General features: G+C 33.9%; 1 protein-coding gene across 1 annotated transcript in view; it reads right to left on the reverse strand.

Annotated features, from left to right (window-relative positions):
* Nucleotides 1-662: 662 nt before the first annotated feature.
* Nucleotides 663-19,099, reverse strand: part of CRISPLD1 (cysteine rich secretory protein LCCL domain containing 1) — a 43,278-nt gene continuing 24,841 nt past the window's right edge. Inside the window, exons 3-15 of the mRNA XM_045896354.3 lie at nucleotides 17,666-17,784; nucleotides 17,183-17,315; nucleotides 16,020-16,135; nucleotides 15,210-15,310; nucleotides 13,184-13,324; nucleotides 12,946-13,006; nucleotides 12,772-12,838; nucleotides 12,436-12,566; nucleotides 10,665-10,708; nucleotides 10,499-10,571; nucleotides 5,938-6,013; nucleotides 2,255-2,385; nucleotides 663-882 (exon numbers count right to left, since the gene is read on the reverse strand). Of these exons, the coding sequence (XP_045752310.1) occupies nucleotides 831-882; nucleotides 2,255-2,385; nucleotides 5,938-6,013; nucleotides 10,499-10,571; nucleotides 10,665-10,708; nucleotides 12,436-12,566; nucleotides 12,772-12,838; nucleotides 12,946-13,006; nucleotides 13,184-13,324; nucleotides 15,210-15,310; nucleotides 16,020-16,135; nucleotides 17,183-17,315; nucleotides 17,666-17,784 (1,245 nt within the window). The 3' untranslated portion in view covers nucleotides 663-830. The remainder of the gene's footprint in view (nucleotides 883-2,254; nucleotides 2,386-5,937; nucleotides 6,014-10,498; nucleotides 10,572-10,664; nucleotides 10,709-12,435; nucleotides 12,567-12,771; nucleotides 12,839-12,945; nucleotides 13,007-13,183; nucleotides 13,325-15,209; nucleotides 15,311-16,019; nucleotides 16,136-17,182; nucleotides 17,316-17,665; nucleotides 17,785-19,099) is intronic.

The following is a 19,099-nucleotide window of genomic DNA, read 5'->3' on the forward strand; positions in this document are numbered from 1 at the left end:
TTTTGCTATCATACTTCCTGGCCTGCAGGAGTATTTGCCAGGATACAAAAGAAAAATGTGTGACCTCACTTTGAACAATACATAGAAAGCTCTGGCTGCCTGTGCTTAACCCTATATTTACTATATTATCACTAGGAATGTTTTCATACCACTACTCTACCATGGAACAATAGTTCATTCCATTTACTATTAAAGCCATTCCCAAGGAATCAAACATTTTAATAGATTCATTTGGATATTAAGGAATTAGTTTATACAAAATAAGAAGTGCAATATCAGGACATAATATTTGATATGCCTAAACTTAACAGAAGAGAAAAACTATACAGGTATTAAGTGGAAAACAATTTCAGATTATTTGGAGTAGGTAATGGCACAGTATTGAGCTGGGGGAAATGTGATACTATGGTTCCTTTAATTTTTTAAAAATTGATTATTAAATGCACCAGATGATTTTCTGAAGGCCATTCACATTCAATGTTTAGATTCATTTTATTAGTGGCATATACAAAGCACCATATAAAATAACATGTGAAATGTAGAACAATCATGACTATGTAATTAACTACAGAAATAACTGCTAAGAAAATATAGCAATATTTAACACAGGATTTCTAAAACCATTACATATTCATTACTTTTCCCAAAGTTAATTATGTCCCATGTTTAATTTTTACAGATTTTATCTATCAAGATTTATATGCATTTGGCACTTTTTGGGGGGCTGAAAATAGTTGATATCTTCTGTACAGTAATGTTACAATTTTATACAAACTTCAGAAGTATGGCATTTGGAACAGTCTTTACGATCGTCTTCCAAGTGTTCCATTTCACACAACAGCAAATACTCTGAATGCCTTTCCTCCTGGAGGATTCTGTAAACTGCAAAAAAATACAGAAAGTATATTGATGTCATCTCCACATATAATCCTCCAAATAAATCATGCTTACTTATGACAGTCAAGAAAGCAGCTCTATGAATCCAGATGGCCAACTCTCTTAGGCTACTATAATTTATAGTTATTGGAAAGCTTGAGTGAGGATGACATAATTCTTTAAATCTTGGTTGTATGCTGGGCTGCAAGTTTACTAAAATTTAAGGTGCACAGTGGTAATAATAGTATTTTATATATAACTTAACAGATTCCAGATCATGTTTTCCTGTATTACCACCTTTGATTTTAATAAAGCAGAGTTAGGCAGCCGTTATTCCATTTTACTGGGGGAATATTAAGACCCAGGTTTACAACTGACCGATATGGTTAAAAGTTAGCTGCAAGTTAAGAAGATAGTGATACTTATGCAATACTCTAGAGTAGTATTATTTTTGAGCACCTACTATGAATTTCCCAGACACGTAACAGATGCTAAATGCAAAGCTGTCTTTTTATAAAGATGGCACTCAGATGGTTATGTGAAAGGCAATCTAGATACCTTACATAGGACCATCCTTTGGTGTCCTTTATAGAAACTTTACTGTATGTACGAAACTTACATTGGCAAGTAACCCAGTAAATGTCTAAAAGTTAGGAACTTTTCTGTATCTATACAACATACATGAGAGTTAATGCTACTTCCCCAAGTACAAATGACTTGAAAAATCACTATAGGTTCTTTGCTCTTACCTTTTTTTAATACTTGATAAAGTAAGTCATATGCATTTTCCCAAACCACTGAAATATATAATAATAATGGACTGAATAGTATGAGATGACCAGAAGGCATTCATTTATGTCATACTAGGTATCCAACTTCTAATCAAAAAGAGAATTTGGTTCTGGGAAAAATCAGACTCGTTTTTTGCAAATACTTCGTCATATAACTGGATTAGAGAAATATTCAGTGCCCTGCTCACCTAGAAAGAATTACATATAAGAATATAAGAACTAATCTAGAAAGTCCAAAAGAGGATGAAAGAAATTTCCTTACTATAAAATCAATTAACAAAAGAGTGGTTCTGACTCATAATCCGATTTTCATGTTGATTTTTATAAGCCTGTAGGAGACAGGCTCCTCTGGTACTGCAGCTTCTCCCATCCCTAGAAGACCAATATTACACGGGGTTTAAAGGAAACATCCTGGAGCAGCCACGTAACTCCAAACCCATACTAAAGTGAGTTGGTTGTAAAGTAAGCATAAAGGGGTGTGTGTGGGGGGGGGTGTGGAGAGAGAGAGAGGGGAAGAGAGAGAGGGGAAGATAGAGACTATAAATATATAAAATACAAAATATATATGTATACATTTTTAAATGTACCTTTCTGAGAAGATTCCATTTTGAAAAGCAGCAGCGTAAGTCTTTCTTTTGTCCACAGGCATGACGTCAACGTAACCACCATGATTTCGCACCACCCCAGCATGTACTGCTGCCCTGCAGATACTGGACAGCTGAGGCGACAAGGAAAAACCCATCGTTATTAGGAAATTCCTGCTGAACTTGTTCAGTCTACTCTTCCATTGGACTGATATTCAGCAGTTACAGGTGGATGTTTTGTGCATAAAGGAATGTTTCAAAAGTCACAAAGTCAAAGCCCATTCTGAGGGAGTCTGAGGCAGATCCTAAGGGTAGCTACACTGGTAAAATCCCTTCACCATTTAATCTAACAAACATTTGCCTTTCCAAATAGCAGGCTTTTGCTATAGTGAAGCAATCAGATGCAAATTTGCTCCTTCTATCTCTTGAAGGGCCTATTTATCATTCTTAAATTTCAGCCTTTGCTAGTCCCTACTGGAGTCACTCTGACCAAATGTTCACAGGCTTATTACCTGCACCTCATTTATGTTCAGTTTGACTTACAAACAAATCATAGTTCTGTGTATCTTTACAGTCCCTTTTCCAAAATACAAGTGTGTATTAAATGGGGAGTTTTCTTCTATTGAATAATGTAATCTATGCAGAGAAAATCTGCCCAAGGAGAAAAATATAAAGAACAATCATAGCTTCTTACCTGTATTGGCAATGGCTATCACTTTGGTTTGAATGGTCTGACATAGTACTAGGAAAGTGCTATGATTACATTGTACCAGTTATACAGTCTGCATTGAATTGTATTTCTATGGAAGAGAAAATTATTTTCAGGTCCAACACTTTAAAATTATTAACTGGATTTCTGGAAGTCAACTCTTTTCCTTTGTCCCATTAAAGTCTTCTCCAGACTTTGATGTTTGCGCTTTAATCCTAATGTTCTACCAAAATTTGTCAATAGCTGAATACGGCCTGAGGAAATCCCACAAAATGAAACACTTGAACTGTTTCAGTATAAAACAATCCCCCTCATATCCGAGGGGTCTCTTCTGATCCCACTGGTGTGTTCTTTTTTTTTATCTCTATGCACATGTGCATGACTTAATGTGCTTTTTTTAAGTTCACATAAGCATGTGCATCTTACATGACCTTGCTTTATTACTGTGCTCTGAACTTTGTGGCATCAGTCAGAACTTATTAGATCAGAGAGCCTGAATGCCAAGCTGTTTAATCCTTTTCATGTTTTTGTTATATCACAAAATACCATATATCTAAAGTCTTGAATCCTTACTCTAAAGAGGAATTTTATTCAGTTTAAAGTCCCTCATTGGATTAATGTTTGTATCTAATATGGTACATAACAGATGAAATTAAAAATAATTCTGTACACATTTCAGTATTTATCTTGCTCTGTTAAAAGAGTATTATCAGCATTTTCCCCAAGGCAATAAAAGTGCTTAGATATAACATTCACTAAATCCAAGCACTTAATATGTTTTGAAACTATTGTTTTGCCCATAACTATGCAGTCAGCAGGCATTCCTATTTGAGCTCAAAGGTCAGAAGAGATTTTCTTTTTATACCCGCACTTTGTAAGAATTAATATGTCACGAAAGGAAAAAGAATTTATCTGTGAAAACAGTGAAACATTTTTAATGAATGCAGAAATTAACTTTATTTGTAACAAATGAGAAAAGTTCAAAGCAATAGAATGTACAAGTTGTAGCTGTATAAACAGAAAGAGAGAGACAGAAGGAAATGTGGGGAGGGAGGGAGAGAAGATATCTTTCCATATCTTGTATTCAAAAAGATAATGTATTTTGTAGGGGGTGGGAAGATTGACAGTTAATTCTTGAATCTCTGACTCTGTACTGACCTCATAATAGTGATCCTTATATTTCCAACTTACTTTTAAAAGGATCTACATAATAATACATAATCACCTATATTTATTGCCCTAAGGAATATAAAATGACCTCAGGATATAAGTTCTAATAAAACATTAACTCTAGAAAAATAGATGGCTGATAGGTATAGAAGTGTATAGGATATTTTGAAAGATTTTTCACCAGGCATGACTAAAATGAAAAGTTTTGGTGTTTAAAGGGACAATCTAAAAAGAATAATTTCTTTTGAAATCTCTGATAATTTTAGCTAGGCTTATTCATGTACACTTATTGATGTATTTTTTTGACAAATATTTATGTGCAAGATTATTTGCTTAATTTCTGATGTCACTGTGTGCTCTAAGTTTGTTAAGGCAGGATGTAATTCTGTCTTGTTCACAGGCTGGCACACATCAAATTGTTGATGAAAAAATGATGCATGAATAGCCCAGCTGTCGCCCTCAGGGAACTTCAAAATAATAAAAGAGGTGGAGAAACAATCATGACACTAACAGAATCAGCTACATGCTAAAAGGAAAAAAATAAAGTTATAGGGGTTGAAAGAAGGACTACGTTATACATGTATTAGGAGATCCCGCAATACACTCCACAGAGAAAGTGGCAATAATTTAGGATGTGAAGAATGACCATGATTTTAACAGACAGGAGGATAAGAAGATAAGCACAAATATGAGAACTAATAAATTAGGATACCAGTAAGACATTTAAGCTGCAGATACGTATAGTGCAAAGCTGAAGCCTGGGAAGGACTCAGATGTGGAGAAAATTTCAGAGCTAACACTGAACTAAAAACAAAAACAAAACAAAACAAAACCCTGGACCTCAATGAACTCACCAATAGAAATAAGATGGTAAATACTATTTTAGACCTCTTTTCACAAACCTATTTCTACAGTATTCTATTGAATATGTGTTGCAAGAGTGTATTTCCTGAATTTGTTTTTGCATCTCTCTGGCTTAGAAATTTGTAATGGTTTCTAAATGTCTGCCACATAAAATCTAAACTCATCAGCATCCATTTAGACTCTCCATTTACATGTTTCAAGAGCCGGATCCCTCCATCCCTCGCACAAAATTGGCTGCAGTCCCTTTGAGATTCAATGCTCACCTGTTCCGAGCAAGCAAACCTATGTGTTATGCGTGCATCTCACCTGCTGTCACCTCCCTGTCTTTGTAGATGCTGTTCATCCCACCTAGAATGTGTCCCTAATCCAATTTATCAACCCACACTTGAAACCTGGCTCAAAGAGCACTTGTCCATATGCAAGCCCTCCCAGCTAACAGTCCTTGTCGAACCCAGTAACGTTGTCCACTATAACATCCCTCAAGTGGTGTCCTTTTGTACATATTTTAATGTGTTATCTGTCCTTGATTCTATGCTACTTTTTAAGTGCTCCTTTGCCACAATATGAAAGATATTGTTCATACATTTGATAATTTCTTAATTATCAAGTTTACACTATAAATTACTGAAGAAACAAAAGGAAGATTTTAAAAAAGCAAAATGAATTTTCCTTCAGAAAGATGACACTGGACTATTTCATAGGGGTCTGATGTACAATGTATGGGTAGGATATAAAGAAAAATTTAGTAAAAATAAATTATTATGCACTCGTATTTGCATAAGGATAGTCATTTTGTAGTGTTATTGCTGACTAGCTTCTCTGAGAATATGTATATCCACATAGAATCTGTTCCCTATTTCTATATATAAATGTACATACATTTAAATGTGTGTATACATATATATACATGAATACTGAGAGCTGAATAAATTAAGATACTTACATCAGAATAAACTCGAGTTCCAATTACACGAGCATAATGAGGATTTGCCTGCATACAGTTACGAGGACAGTAGACTCTGAAAAAATATATATATATAAATATTAAGTAGCTGGTTACTTTAGTCATTCTCACTAATAAGACCACAGACAGGCACACAAAAAAGTTAACAGCATTCTCAATCCTACTCATCTTTTTTTCTTCTGAAATAGGTCAAGGTACAAGCCAGGCAGTAGATGCAATTGCTTCTGCTTAATTTACCCACTTCCAGCTTTTGGCACAAATGAGTTCTTTTCTTTTTTAACTTAATCAGGAAGCTTTCTAGTTTCTGGATTAAGCAGAAAGAAACATCAGGGTGCATTTCTGAGTATCTGGGAATCGGTACCCAATGTGTCTGTAGAATTTAGTAAACCGATAACTTGAAAAATGTGACTCATTGCCTCACACATCTCACAGTTTCTTTCTTCTGTGTTCACATCTTTGGTATCTCCTCTAATTTCATGGTTTTAATCATGACTATAAATTATTGATTTCCAAATTAATATCTCCAGTTAAGACTTCTTAATTCCAAATTTGTATGTCCTATTGCTTTTTCAATATCTCTACTTAACTCTAATAATCATTTCAAGCTTAGCGTGTTTAAAACCAAATTCCTAATCTCTTCCTCCGGCCCCCAAATCTGTTCTTTCTGTAGGCTTCCTACAATAAAGGGCAACTCCATTACTCCAGTTGCTCAGGCCAAAAACCTTTATTCTAGCCTCAATCCTTCTCTTTATCTCTCACACCTTACATTCAGTCAGCCAGCAATTTCTCTTGCTCATACGTTAAAATAAAATCAGAGCATTCTTAAACACCTCAGTTACTATAACCCTAGACTTTATGGTGTCTAGCTATAGGTTCCCCTGTGATCTCCCTGCTTCCAACATTGCTCCCTCCACTCCTGTTTTTCCCCATTTATATAAAAGCATGCCAATCCAATCATAACATTTCTCTGCTCCAAATACTCCAGTGGCTTTCCATCTCATTCAGAATAAATGACAAGATCCTTACAATGGCCAGTAAACCCTTCATATCTTGTTCCCCCCCCATTACCGTTCTGACCCTATATCCTCCTCTTCCGCTTTCTCCCCCAGCTCCAGTGATACTCACCTAATAGTTATTTCTCAAACATACAAAAAATAGGCTCTTCCTTAGGGCCTTTGCACTTATCTTTCTCTGCACCTGGAATATTCTTTCTCCAGATAGCCTATTGCCTTACTGATATCTGATTGGCTTAGCTCATTTAAATAACATATCCAAAAGCCCTTTATTTAAACATGGGGTCCAATTATCACTGTTTAATCACATGTTTAAAAACTCCACTCTGAGAGTTTAAGAAACTATAAAGTGGCACCTTTTTTTAAGCAATGGGCTCTTCAAGTCACACACACACAGACACTCGTGCACTAAAAGGAAATTAAAAACTAAAACTGGAAAAAAACAGAATTCATTTTAGTAAATAGTACACCAGAGTCTCAACAAAATGACTACATGAAAATCATTGTGTGATGAAGGAATCAATGATTTTCCCAAAAGTATTCGAAAAAAACTTTAATCACAACTACCTTTACCAATTGAAAAAATTCCTTAAGATAGCTCTTAAGAAATAGCTGCATTTCTTATTTCTAAAACTTATATAATGTTGTACAGCTTATCTGTTACTTATAACATCTAAACTAGAACCATTTAAATATAAATAATAAATGAGTCCGAGTTTTTATAACTTTAAAGAGCTGATTTTTATAAAAGATGCTATTGGGGATTTCTATAGGAGGAAAGTTGTCCCCATTGACTGTGAAATTTTCCCCATGTGTTTGAGAGCAGTTGGGCATTCACTGCCCATCCTATGGTAGTAAAATCATCTGCTCTGCTCTTAGGATCACACTGCAGGCTCTACCTTGACTATATTTAGCACTTGGTTTGTGGAAGGCCAAGGTCAGTTGCTTCAAACTGAGTTTCTACTTAGGCAGGTTCAGGTCAAAGAAAGACTGAAGGAGGTTTTTACTTGCTTGTGTTCTAATCTCTGGTTTTAACACCCTGTTTTGTATTACTGAGAATGTAGATAGTGACCTGGTAAGCATTCCTTTATATATAATTTAGTTGTAAGTTTTTAATAAAAATGTTGACACATTTTAATGATACCTGCTTTTACATCTTGAACATTCAGTAAGTTTCAAAGATCAAGTTATTTATAGATTATATGTAAATCAGGATATGATTTCTGCCCTCCACCTCATGCCCCATCCCCAGGTCAGGAAAAAAAAATTTTCTAGTAACACACACAAACACATGATATTTACAAGGTTATGGAACTAAATAATAGAGACTGCTTATTTGGGGCTATTCTGCCTGCTATGGAACCTCTTAAAGACACAACTGTACAGGGAAATATTGTTTTTATTCATGCTCGTCTTGAGCTAATTTCCTTTCATTTATCTGTTCTTGGCATTTTCTCCGGAATAGATTTATGTCTCAACTTATTTAAGTCACATGAAATTCTGAAACAGATGTACCAACCACATGGTTCCTTAAAAGTTATAAACTGCTATATAAATCATACCATTATAGCATAATTTATGAAACTATTAAAAATTTTGTATGAGAAAAGACAACCCTTTGTTTCATTAGTCTTTAAAAGAAAATGGGGGGGGGGTGGTTCCAGACTACTTAAGGTCAAAATTATTTATAAATCATTACTTCTACCAATTTGTTATGTTGGTAACAGTAAAAGGTAAAATTAATTTTTTTTAAGATTTTCTTTCTTTATTTATTTAGAGAGAAAGTGTACGCACAAACAAGGGGAAGGGCAGAGGGAGAAGGAGAGAGAGAATCCCAAGCAGACTCCATGCTGAGCACGGGGCTCAATCCCACGACCCTAAGATCATGACCTGTGCTAAAATCAAGAGTCAGATGCTTAACTGAAGCCCACCCAGGCACCCCAGTTAAATTTAATTTTAAAAATTTCTCTCTTGGAGGAATATTTTCTTTCCTGGAGTAACCAAAGAAATAGGAAACATTTATTAATATTTCACTTCAGTGATTTTTATTTCTTTTGGAACAATACTGCTATAAATTATTCCACAGATATTAAAATAACCATTTACTGAGCATCTACTAGAGGGAAGCTTTATCCTGGGGTGCCCCACAGAGATTATCCTTACTATTTGGTCCTCACAAGCCTAGTCACATGGCTGAGATAGGGCCTAGCATAATACTGTACATAGGGGGTATTTAATAAATATTCATGGATAATTCTAAAATTTTTTTTCATTATATCATAATGGTAAAATTTTTTAGCTTCATCTACCTTAAGAAGTAGCTACTTCTTATGTTATCACAGTCTTTTAGTACCTTGTGAATAACCAGTCTCATTCTTTAAGTGAAACACTGCTTTAGTTTTAAAAGGCTAAGTGATGAAGCTTTTCCAAAATAAATAAACTTTTCCATAAAAAGCTCCCTCAATTTTTAGTAATTACAGGTTATCAATTACAATTCTACCTCTAAATCTTACTACTGGTTCTTAGAATTAACATGTGATTTCTTTGCATTAATGGAGGAAGTGTGGATAGAAGTTAAGAATGGATGTGAAAAGACATATTTCATTTTTCCTATGTATGGTTATGATGTGGCCATAATACTTCTAACAGTTTTCACCTTAGTGTGGTCAAGATAAATGAACTATTTTTTCTTTATTGTAGAGTAGAGAAACTCCATTATAATTTTTAAAAAGATAGTTTAAAAACAAAAGTAAAAGGAAGGCAGAAGATGGTCTTTTTGACTTACCAATCGCAATTAGATTTATCCAATTTAGGAACTGGATGGAAATGCTTAAAAATATGTTACATCATTATAGTTTTTGTGGTAACAACTTGTTATAGACTGTTTGTGTACCTCCAAATTCTTATGTTGAAGCCCAACTCCCAGTGTGACTGTATTTGGAGATGGGCCTTTATGGAGTTAAATAAGGTTAAATGAGATTATCAGGGTTCAGCCCTGATCCCAGGGAAGGAGAATCTTCTCTCTCTGTCTCTGTCTCTCCCTATCCCTACCTCTCCTGTCTTACGAGGACACAGAGAGAAGGCTGCCATCTGCAACAAGGAGACAGGCTTCAGCAGAAACCAAACCTGTCCACACCTTGATCTTAGTCTTCCATCTTCCAGAATTAGGTGTAAATACATTTCTACTTTTTACACCACCCAGTCTGTGGTATGTTGTTATATCAGCCTGAGCAGACTAAGACGGAAGTCTTCACAGCACATGTGAACATACAGAATACACCCAACAGCCCTGGTATTATGGAACAGCCAAAAGCACCCTGGCCTTTGGAGAAAGCACACTGGGAGTGCCTGCAGTGCAGGTAGTTTGTGACGACCCACCACTCCTTTCCGCTTCGCAGCTCAAGACCATACACCTTTCAAAGCCTTCACACAGCAGAATTCCAGGCAAGAACAGTTATCACAGAGTAAAAGCCCCATGCATGTATGTTCACTGGTCAAGAAGAATGAGAAAATTTAGAAAACATTACCTTGGGCAATGTGAAGCAGGCTTATGAAATGGACAGAGCTGTTCCACAGTTGTTTCACAAGTGACAGCCTGGACTGAAGAATTGAAACACAAAACAATAAGCAAATCTTTGGCAACAATAACATGCAACATGGTCGTAAGAAAATAAGATTTAAAAAAGTGCTAACCTGTTACTTTAGAGACTGTGAAGGAATTAGCAGACTGATATTTGCTGAAGATAAAAACATAAACATGTCAATCACTTTTTAGATGCATCATCATCAACATAATTTCTGGTATTATTTAGGTCTATGAATACTTTGTTTCTTCTTAAACATTCTTACTTAAATATCTAAATAAGTAGTAGTATAAGAATATATCATCTATTTTATTCTAAATCCATATTACCTTCAAATATGAACCAAATCAATACCAACCAAATTAATCATTCTTGATATTGGAAAATGGTCTCTTCCCATGATCAATCTCAAAATATATAAATAACAGCATAAAACCACACAGATTTATATCTATATATTTGTTTCCTATTAAAATTAAAACTTTAAATATACTAATCCCCTGTCACCATAGAACCAAACTATTTAATCTCTCACAATAGTAAATACAAGGTAGTATTGTAAAAAGACTACTAAATCATAAGTACCTTAAAGGAATGTGTGTTATTCATTTTTTGTCCCAAGTGTCTAATAAAGTGTCTATGATGAATGAATTCCTCCTTATTATATGCATCATGCATCATTAAAAAGCAGGAATAGAAGAATAGGTATACCATTATATATCAAAATTTTAATTGGTTTATTTATACCCAGATTTTCAGAAAAATATCTATTACAAAAGATAAAGCTTATTTGTGATAGTATTTTAATGACACACTTTCACATTTCAGAAGAGTTTTTGTAATAGACATAATCAAAAACTAAGTTCAAACAAACAAGTAAATAGGATAAATGTTCTTTAATCCAACACCCAGTGTTTGGCTTACTAAAGCTAATGACTTTTATTATTCATTAAAGGTAATTAATAAATATCTGCAGAATTACTAAGTTAATCAATAAATGCTTCTATAAAGCTTTTACTTAAGAGAGTAATTGCTAATGACTGAAAACCACACACAAAGCCTTTGAACAAAATTGTATACATAGAATGTCATTCTACCAAATTTGCAAGGGTTTTTAATAAATTCTTTCTTATCATTATGAATCTTCTACTGTGGAGTTTCATGCAATTCTATAGTTACAAAGAAAAGAAACTATGTCGTATATCTTAAGAAGCAGCATTCCATATGAGGCCTAATGTTTGTTTTTTTACATAGAAGAAAGACACTAACAAAAAGTTATTTCAAAAGGCCATACTGTTCTAATTTCTATAGAGTATATATCAAAATATATAGTCTTCTAAAATAATGTTTCATATATTTAATATGAGAAACATTTCAAAAGTTAACGCTTTTATGTTAAGTTACATTTAGATGGACAAAGGTACATAATATATTACATATTTAAAGAACTTTTCAAAATGCTCGTAATTTTACCTACTAATCTAATTTATCTTACTAACAAAGTTATTGTTGCATGAAATAAACCATTTATCCATAAGCAGGGCAGGGAGAATATGCAAATCAATTAGCTTTCTCTGGGGTATTTTCTTTCATAGCTGAAAAAATCTGTTTTTTCACATCAAGAAAAACTGTAAATTTGTACATTCTCAGTGAAACTCCAGAAAATGTGGAGCTTTAGCATGTTCTTTATAAGTAAAACTGTTCAACTTTGAATTCACATACTTCAGCTCCTTTTTGTCTTCAGAAATTACAGAGCTCAAATGAGCCTTGACAATTACCAACTTCCATATAAATCCTTCTATGCTTGGCTCTGAAAGAATTTGTCAACTCATTATTACAATTTAAAATCATCTCATCCAAAAGATCGTTTGTGTACTTACCCAATTGTTTGAACACCATTTCTATTGGATTTGATGAAATAATGTTTTCTTCCTTGTCTAGTGATATCTACCCAACCGCCATCATTGTCTATTATACCATAATGAATTGCAGCTCTACAGATGCTGGATTGCTTGGAGAAAAAAGAAGGGAGCAAAGGATATTAAAATATTAAGAGTTCTCCATAGGACACATCTAATTACTATTTACATGACTTTAAATTAAACGAACATATCTGAGCAAAATATCTATACTTATATAAATTGTTATTTTTGCATTTAAAAAATCCAATATGTAACAAGATCCTATTCCCAAATCATTATATTTATAGTACTTACCATTTCATAATGTACACTGCCAATAACCTTAGCTTTACTATCCAAACAGCCAGCAGGGCATTCATATCTAAATGAAAGAAATTGGGAACAAATTTATTTTCTCTGAATGTCAGTGTAAAATGAAAATACATCATATTTTGTCCAGGTAATTTTGAGAATAATAACAAATATTACCTATTGCAGGTTGTTCCTTTGCACTGATCTCTTAATCTTACTTCACAAGAAACAATTTGGGCTGAAAAAAGAAAAAAATACCAAAATAATTTAGATAATGTAAAAGCTGCTGTAGTTCATAACATATATTCTCATGTCAAGCTTTTGCCATTTTAAAACTGTCCCAATTAATAAAATATAGTCGCATATGCCATCTATGTAAACCTTAAAATTTGTGTAAATCATGCAGAGCTCTTACACATTTGCTGTGTGCTTATGACTTCATTTCTGTTACTATCGTCTGCTCTTGTCCGAACATGGCTGTCATGGACTTGTGACTGCTGCTGTTCAATTTCATTTGTTTCTTCTTCTCGAGGAGGGTAATACCTGTCTGATCCTTCTGTTAGAGAGAATAGATATAAGAAACATGAGCCCACCTTAAATGTACACAAATCATCAAATAACGATATACCATTATATGCCTGGGTAACACTTAAAACTAGAAAACTAGAAAAATCTGTAGTTTTTTGGCACAGGTGTTGGCTTAAGGTAGTCGTCTTATGTAATGCATTGGAGTAAATAAAATAAATGTATAAGGCTCTGAACTCTTGATTCATCTTTGCTTCCATCTGGCTAACATTAAATGGAGTCATTTCTAAACTTGCTTTATATTTGAGAGTGGTATCAGGGATTGCCTTTCATAATGGTACCATGAAGTCTACACAGTGATCTAATGAAGTAAGGGCTTAGTGTATTTGAGTTTGTTTTCCCAAATGAAATCATATTTTTAAGAAAATCGCTTTTAAAATTTTCAAAAGGGTCACATTTAAAATTCTCCCAAAAGGAAATTCAGCTTAAAGAAGGCGTGCCATGCCCTTTTAATTTACTACAATGTCAGTTTCCATGGAAAGGTTTTTCTCTTTTAGAAGGAAATCCAATGTGCAGAAATTTAAACTTAACAATGGAGAATTTATTTTTTTCCAGGTTGGCATATCAAGAGCTTAACAGTGGCATAATTTGGAACGGTATGTTATTTTCATGTATGTCCAAGAACTCAGAACCTAGAAAAGGGAAGTATGAATTCAGAGGAGAGTCAGTTTTAAGTAAAATAGTGGTCACTGGAGAAGGGGCAAGTAGGGTGGAGGTTTAGGGATGGAGAAAATGGAAAACAGACTCACACACAATGAAAAATTCTTCCAGGAATGGAAAATGGCTCATATAACAGAGTGAAATAAATCATTACTTCTTGTCTGCTCATTATAGTAATGAGCACTCAGTCATCAAGGGAAAAAAAGACATCTCTTTATGAGTACCGAAAAAGGGCTGCATTAATTCATGTTTTCTAAAACACTTAGTCTACATTAATCTTCATTTGGTCATCATTAAGAAAAAAGTACAAGAGAATAGAAATGTTCACTTGGATGCCCAATTAAGAGCAGGATTTTCACAAAGCTTTGTCATATAAGTTTTCTCTTCAGGTGCTGTAAACAGGACACCACATTTATATGTACATTTTAGCACATCAGATGCATTTCAGAACACTACTTTTACAACAGTTTTACAATAATATGATAGCTTTTTTATGGGTTATTTTGGCATGAGAAATTATATATTCTGCAATAAGGAGCACAGAATTAGTATAATTCTTTGAGCATCATTTAGTAAGATTCATGAATAAGTATTTTGGCAAAAACTCTTAAAGTGCTAAAAATAAACTATTAAATTGCTAAATCCTTCAAAAATGAAGACTCATAAAAATAACTCTAGTCTAATAATATATTAAGGTGGCTTTTTAAAAATGTAAATGTACTTATCATTCTGGATAATTTCAAAGTAGAATTAGAAGTGGTTATCTGAAATAATGATGAAACTTTCCTTTAAATACATATTTGGTATAACAGACTTATTAATATCATATTTTTAAAATATTTGTAATGGCCTCAAAATAGTTTAAATAGAGTTCTGGGAATTTTAATGTAATAATTAAATGTGCTTTTTTGCCTTTTAAATACAAATTAATGTAGAAGTTGGATTACAATATAAATCAACCTGAATTTTTTTTTAAAGATTTTATTTATTTATTTGAGAGAGAGAGAATGAGAGAGAGCACATGAGAGGGGGGAGGGTCAGAGGGAGAATCAGACTCCTTGCCAAGCAGGGAGCCCAATGCGGGACTCGATCCCGGGACTCCAGGATCATGACCCGAGCCGAAAGCAGTCACTTAACCAACTGAGCCACCCAGGCGCCCTAAATCAACCTGAATATTATGACACAATAGCACATACCTTTGTAGCACAGATTCTCTCTACAGCCGCCTCCAAAACTAGGTGGGCAAGCAGAACAGGGCCGTCCATGTTTATAGGGAGCATGGCCCCACCAGTTTCCCCTTAAAGAGATGATCCACTCTATTAAGAGTTGGTCTAATATAGCATAATTTATAAGACATTGTGAAATATTACTATTTTCTAAGTAATGATTTTGGTGTGTAGATATAAAACATTTATATCTTTCATCGCAGAGTCCTTTTAGTTACTAGGCTTATATATGAACTGCTGCCTCATTCTTTTGAAAATATTTTAAGTAATTTGCTATGCATATTGTTAAAAACTACAAAGTTAAACTTCCACAGAACACTAAGCTCTGTTATGGGATATTCATCCATATTCCATTTGTTTTAATGAAGAGATTTTAGACTTAGATTTGACCCTACATACAGTTTGTAATATTTTCAACATAATCATTCAATGGTCTTTACACAGGTGAAAATACATTTCTCAGTTAATCTATAGTTTTTCATCTCTAATAAATCCAAATTATTAAAACTATGTAATATAATGTAACGAGTAAAACTGAAGATATAAAAATGCAATTCCTGTCTTCACAAAGATCATATTTTCAATTTTCATATTCCTCTTAAGCACTGATTTTATGCATCAGGCAACCATTTTAATTGTTGCCATATTAAATAAATAGCATTAAAACAATGCACTTTAGTCAATAATACATACTGAAAATGAGAAAAAAATTGAGAATATAAAGTTTCTCCATGTTGTTAGGAAAAATTTACATATAAAGGTAATGTTTTGTCTACTTACTTTGGGGAATAATTGCACACCAAGTAGACAGCTTTGGGCCATATCTGTCCCCAGATATTCATGTTATGACACAAATTAATGGCACAGCCTATTCTGCTACTTGTTGCCCACACCACCTATGTTAGAGAAAGGAAAAGAAAGGCTCAGAAAAAGTAGGCTGAGACAAAGTAAGACAACAACATATCTCAGAGAAAGATGTATAAAACTGAACTTGAGAAATGAACCTTTATCATCCAGGATGAAATAAAGCAATGTCAAAAGGATATTTTTCCTGAGACTTTGGGAAGTGCTTGATTCAATTTAAAGAAGAGTGCTACAGGTAAATAACTCTAGCTATAATAGGTAAGCATCTTCAAAATATGCATTTACTAAATAGTTCAAAAGTTACATCCTCACAAACCTAAATGCTGTGTTAATGTATCTATAAAGAGGCTTACCTAACAAAGGAACAGAATTTCTCATCTTAAACTGTACTGGAAGAAAAATGTTGAGGTTCAAATGTCTTATACAATGTGTATTTTCATAGTATAACTGTTTATTAGGGAATTCAGTGCTGATCTTAATCTTGTCACATGCAAAGGCAGACAGAACAATTTGCTTTATATTCACTAATAATCAGCCATAGAGATTCTAGTAACTCAGATCTGTGGTGAGATTTATCTAGTTGTATTTACCCTTAGTGGTTTGATTTAGAGGTTTACAATTTACCCAATACCAACTGTGGACATTGAATAAAATACATATAATGTATGAAGTGTATTTATATATAATGTATAAAATGTATACGTATATATAAATGCTGCACACATATAAATACTGAGTGTCATGGTAAATAAAACTATATTTTTTATTCTTTGGAAAATAAAAAATGATACCTGACTTTGAAGATGGTAAATTTCTCCCATGTGCATTTCCTGGGGCCAGATTAAAAATGTTTCACATATAAAATAATTGAAATAATGTCTTTTTTAAATTGATGTTTGGACTTTTCCTAGTAATCACTTTTATTGTTTATAGAAGTTGGTAAGTCTATTCTACATAAATCAATATGTTTTTTAATAACCACACCAAATTACCTAAGACTCACATTGAGTAGCTTAAATTCTGCCACAGTTACACAAACTCGACTTAGAAAAATGAGGTATAATGTACCCAAAACATACCTGTGTATAATGAGTACACACAGGACCGGAACATCTGAATGGACAATATGGGTTGCATTCATGTTCATACGGGTAGCTAAAGTCTCTCACTTCATCATACCATGCTTGTACATGAAATGTTGGGGGCCTGTATCTATTTGAAAGACAATAACCACCAAGAGTAAGTAAAGTGGGAGAAAATGTAACACCAAATATTGCAAAATAGATTGGTAAAGTTTGGTAGAGAAATATTCTTGTGTAAGTTATTAACACTAAATACTTATGGCCATTACGTTACTTGTAATGTTATGTCAATGATTTAAACAAAAAATAAGTCTAAAATATTGCTGGTCATTCTGCTATGACATTTGTTTTTTTTATTATTTGTGTTGGTGTGATCATTTGTTTTCGTTTCAGGCTTTAACCCTTAGAAAATTTTCAGTGCTGAATTAGTATTTCAAGCACTTATATCATCAAAAACAAAAAAGTTACACTTCACACTACCTTCCCCAGTGTGCTCCCAAGTTCTGTCCAATTGATGGAAGCAAACTTGCAGGTCCATGTTCCCACAAACAAGTTTCAGCCCAGGATTCTGCGGATCTTTCCAGCTCTACATCCCATGTCTATAGTTTAAAACAAAAACAACATACAGATACGGATAATGTATTTGTTTGGAGTTTGGACATTTCTTCAGAATACAATATGCTTCAGTTCAGTTTCTTCCGTTCTTACTGCTTTACAAAGTCAACATCTTAGTCTGGGTTCTCACCATCTCTCACCTAGATTTTTGCACTAGTCTCCTAACTAGTCTCTTTGCCCCTATCTCTTATCCCTCCAATCTGCCCCACAAGTGTTTAGAATTACCTAAGTGAGCACAAATATGCTTAGGGGATTGCTCCATCTAAACACATCCAACAAATTCCCACATACATAAAGTCCAAGAGCCTTGGTCTCACTGTTCCTTATCATAAAACATGCTGTTCCTTGCTCTTGCTGGCATTGTTTCCTCTGTCTAAACATCCTTCTACCCGTTATTTGTCACACAGATCCCTACTCTTTTTTCACAGCCCAGCTTTAGATAATACATTTTAGACAACCTTTCCATTTCTCTCAGATGTAAGCTATTCCCTCCTTGGGGCTCTTAAAACTTTGTAACACTTTTTCATTTAGCAGCTATTACAATGAAATGTTAGTATTCGTCTACATGTCTGTCTCTTTCACAAAACTATGCATTGCTTGGAGGCAGTCATTTAATTCACACCGGTATCTTTGGCCTATTTTTCATGTTTTCTGTCTATCATATAGACAAGGTGATTAATAAATGCTTATTGAGTATACGAATGATGAATGAATCTGATTCCTATAAAAATACATATGCATTTTTATATATAACATTCAATGAGGGTGATTAATTTGTACTTCTAAAATAATTTACAAAGGAATATTTCAAATTACAAAATTATTACTGAAATTATCTTGTATGTCCTAGGTTTAATGTTCAATTTGTTAATCTGAAAAACAGGCAGTGTAGTAGCAAGTGTGGTTGTAAAAACATAAGACTTAGGCAGAGCTGGGTTCAGTCTTGGCACAATCACAGAACTCTGGGATAGGAAAATAGTCCTGGAACCAGAACATGAGGATACAACCTAAGGTGATAGCAATGAGGCTGGAGAAGAGCAGATAGACTGAAATCATGTTTCAGAATTTAAATTCCTAGAAGTTGATGGATGACTGAATGTAGGTCATGAGGGGAAAAAAAAAAGATGAAGATGATGAAGGTCACCAAATTGGGAGAAGAAAAATACAGGAAGAGAAATAGATTGTTGCCATGGAAATATATTTAATGTATCTCAGTGCAAATTTCTAGGGTGCCGCATGCGATGTCTGTGATATATGCAGCATGTGTGCCAAGGAGATAGTGGAAATAGATGTCTGGGA

The sequence above is a fragment of the Mirounga angustirostris genome, unplaced genomic scaffold (genome assembly GCF_029215605.1).
Source record: "Mirounga angustirostris isolate CCGP_5_RB_7025 unplaced genomic scaffold, mMirAng1.0.hap1 SCAF_4, whole genome shotgun sequence".
In the NCBI taxonomy this organism is placed as follows: Eukaryota; Metazoa; Chordata; class Mammalia; order Carnivora; family Phocidae; genus Mirounga; species Mirounga angustirostris.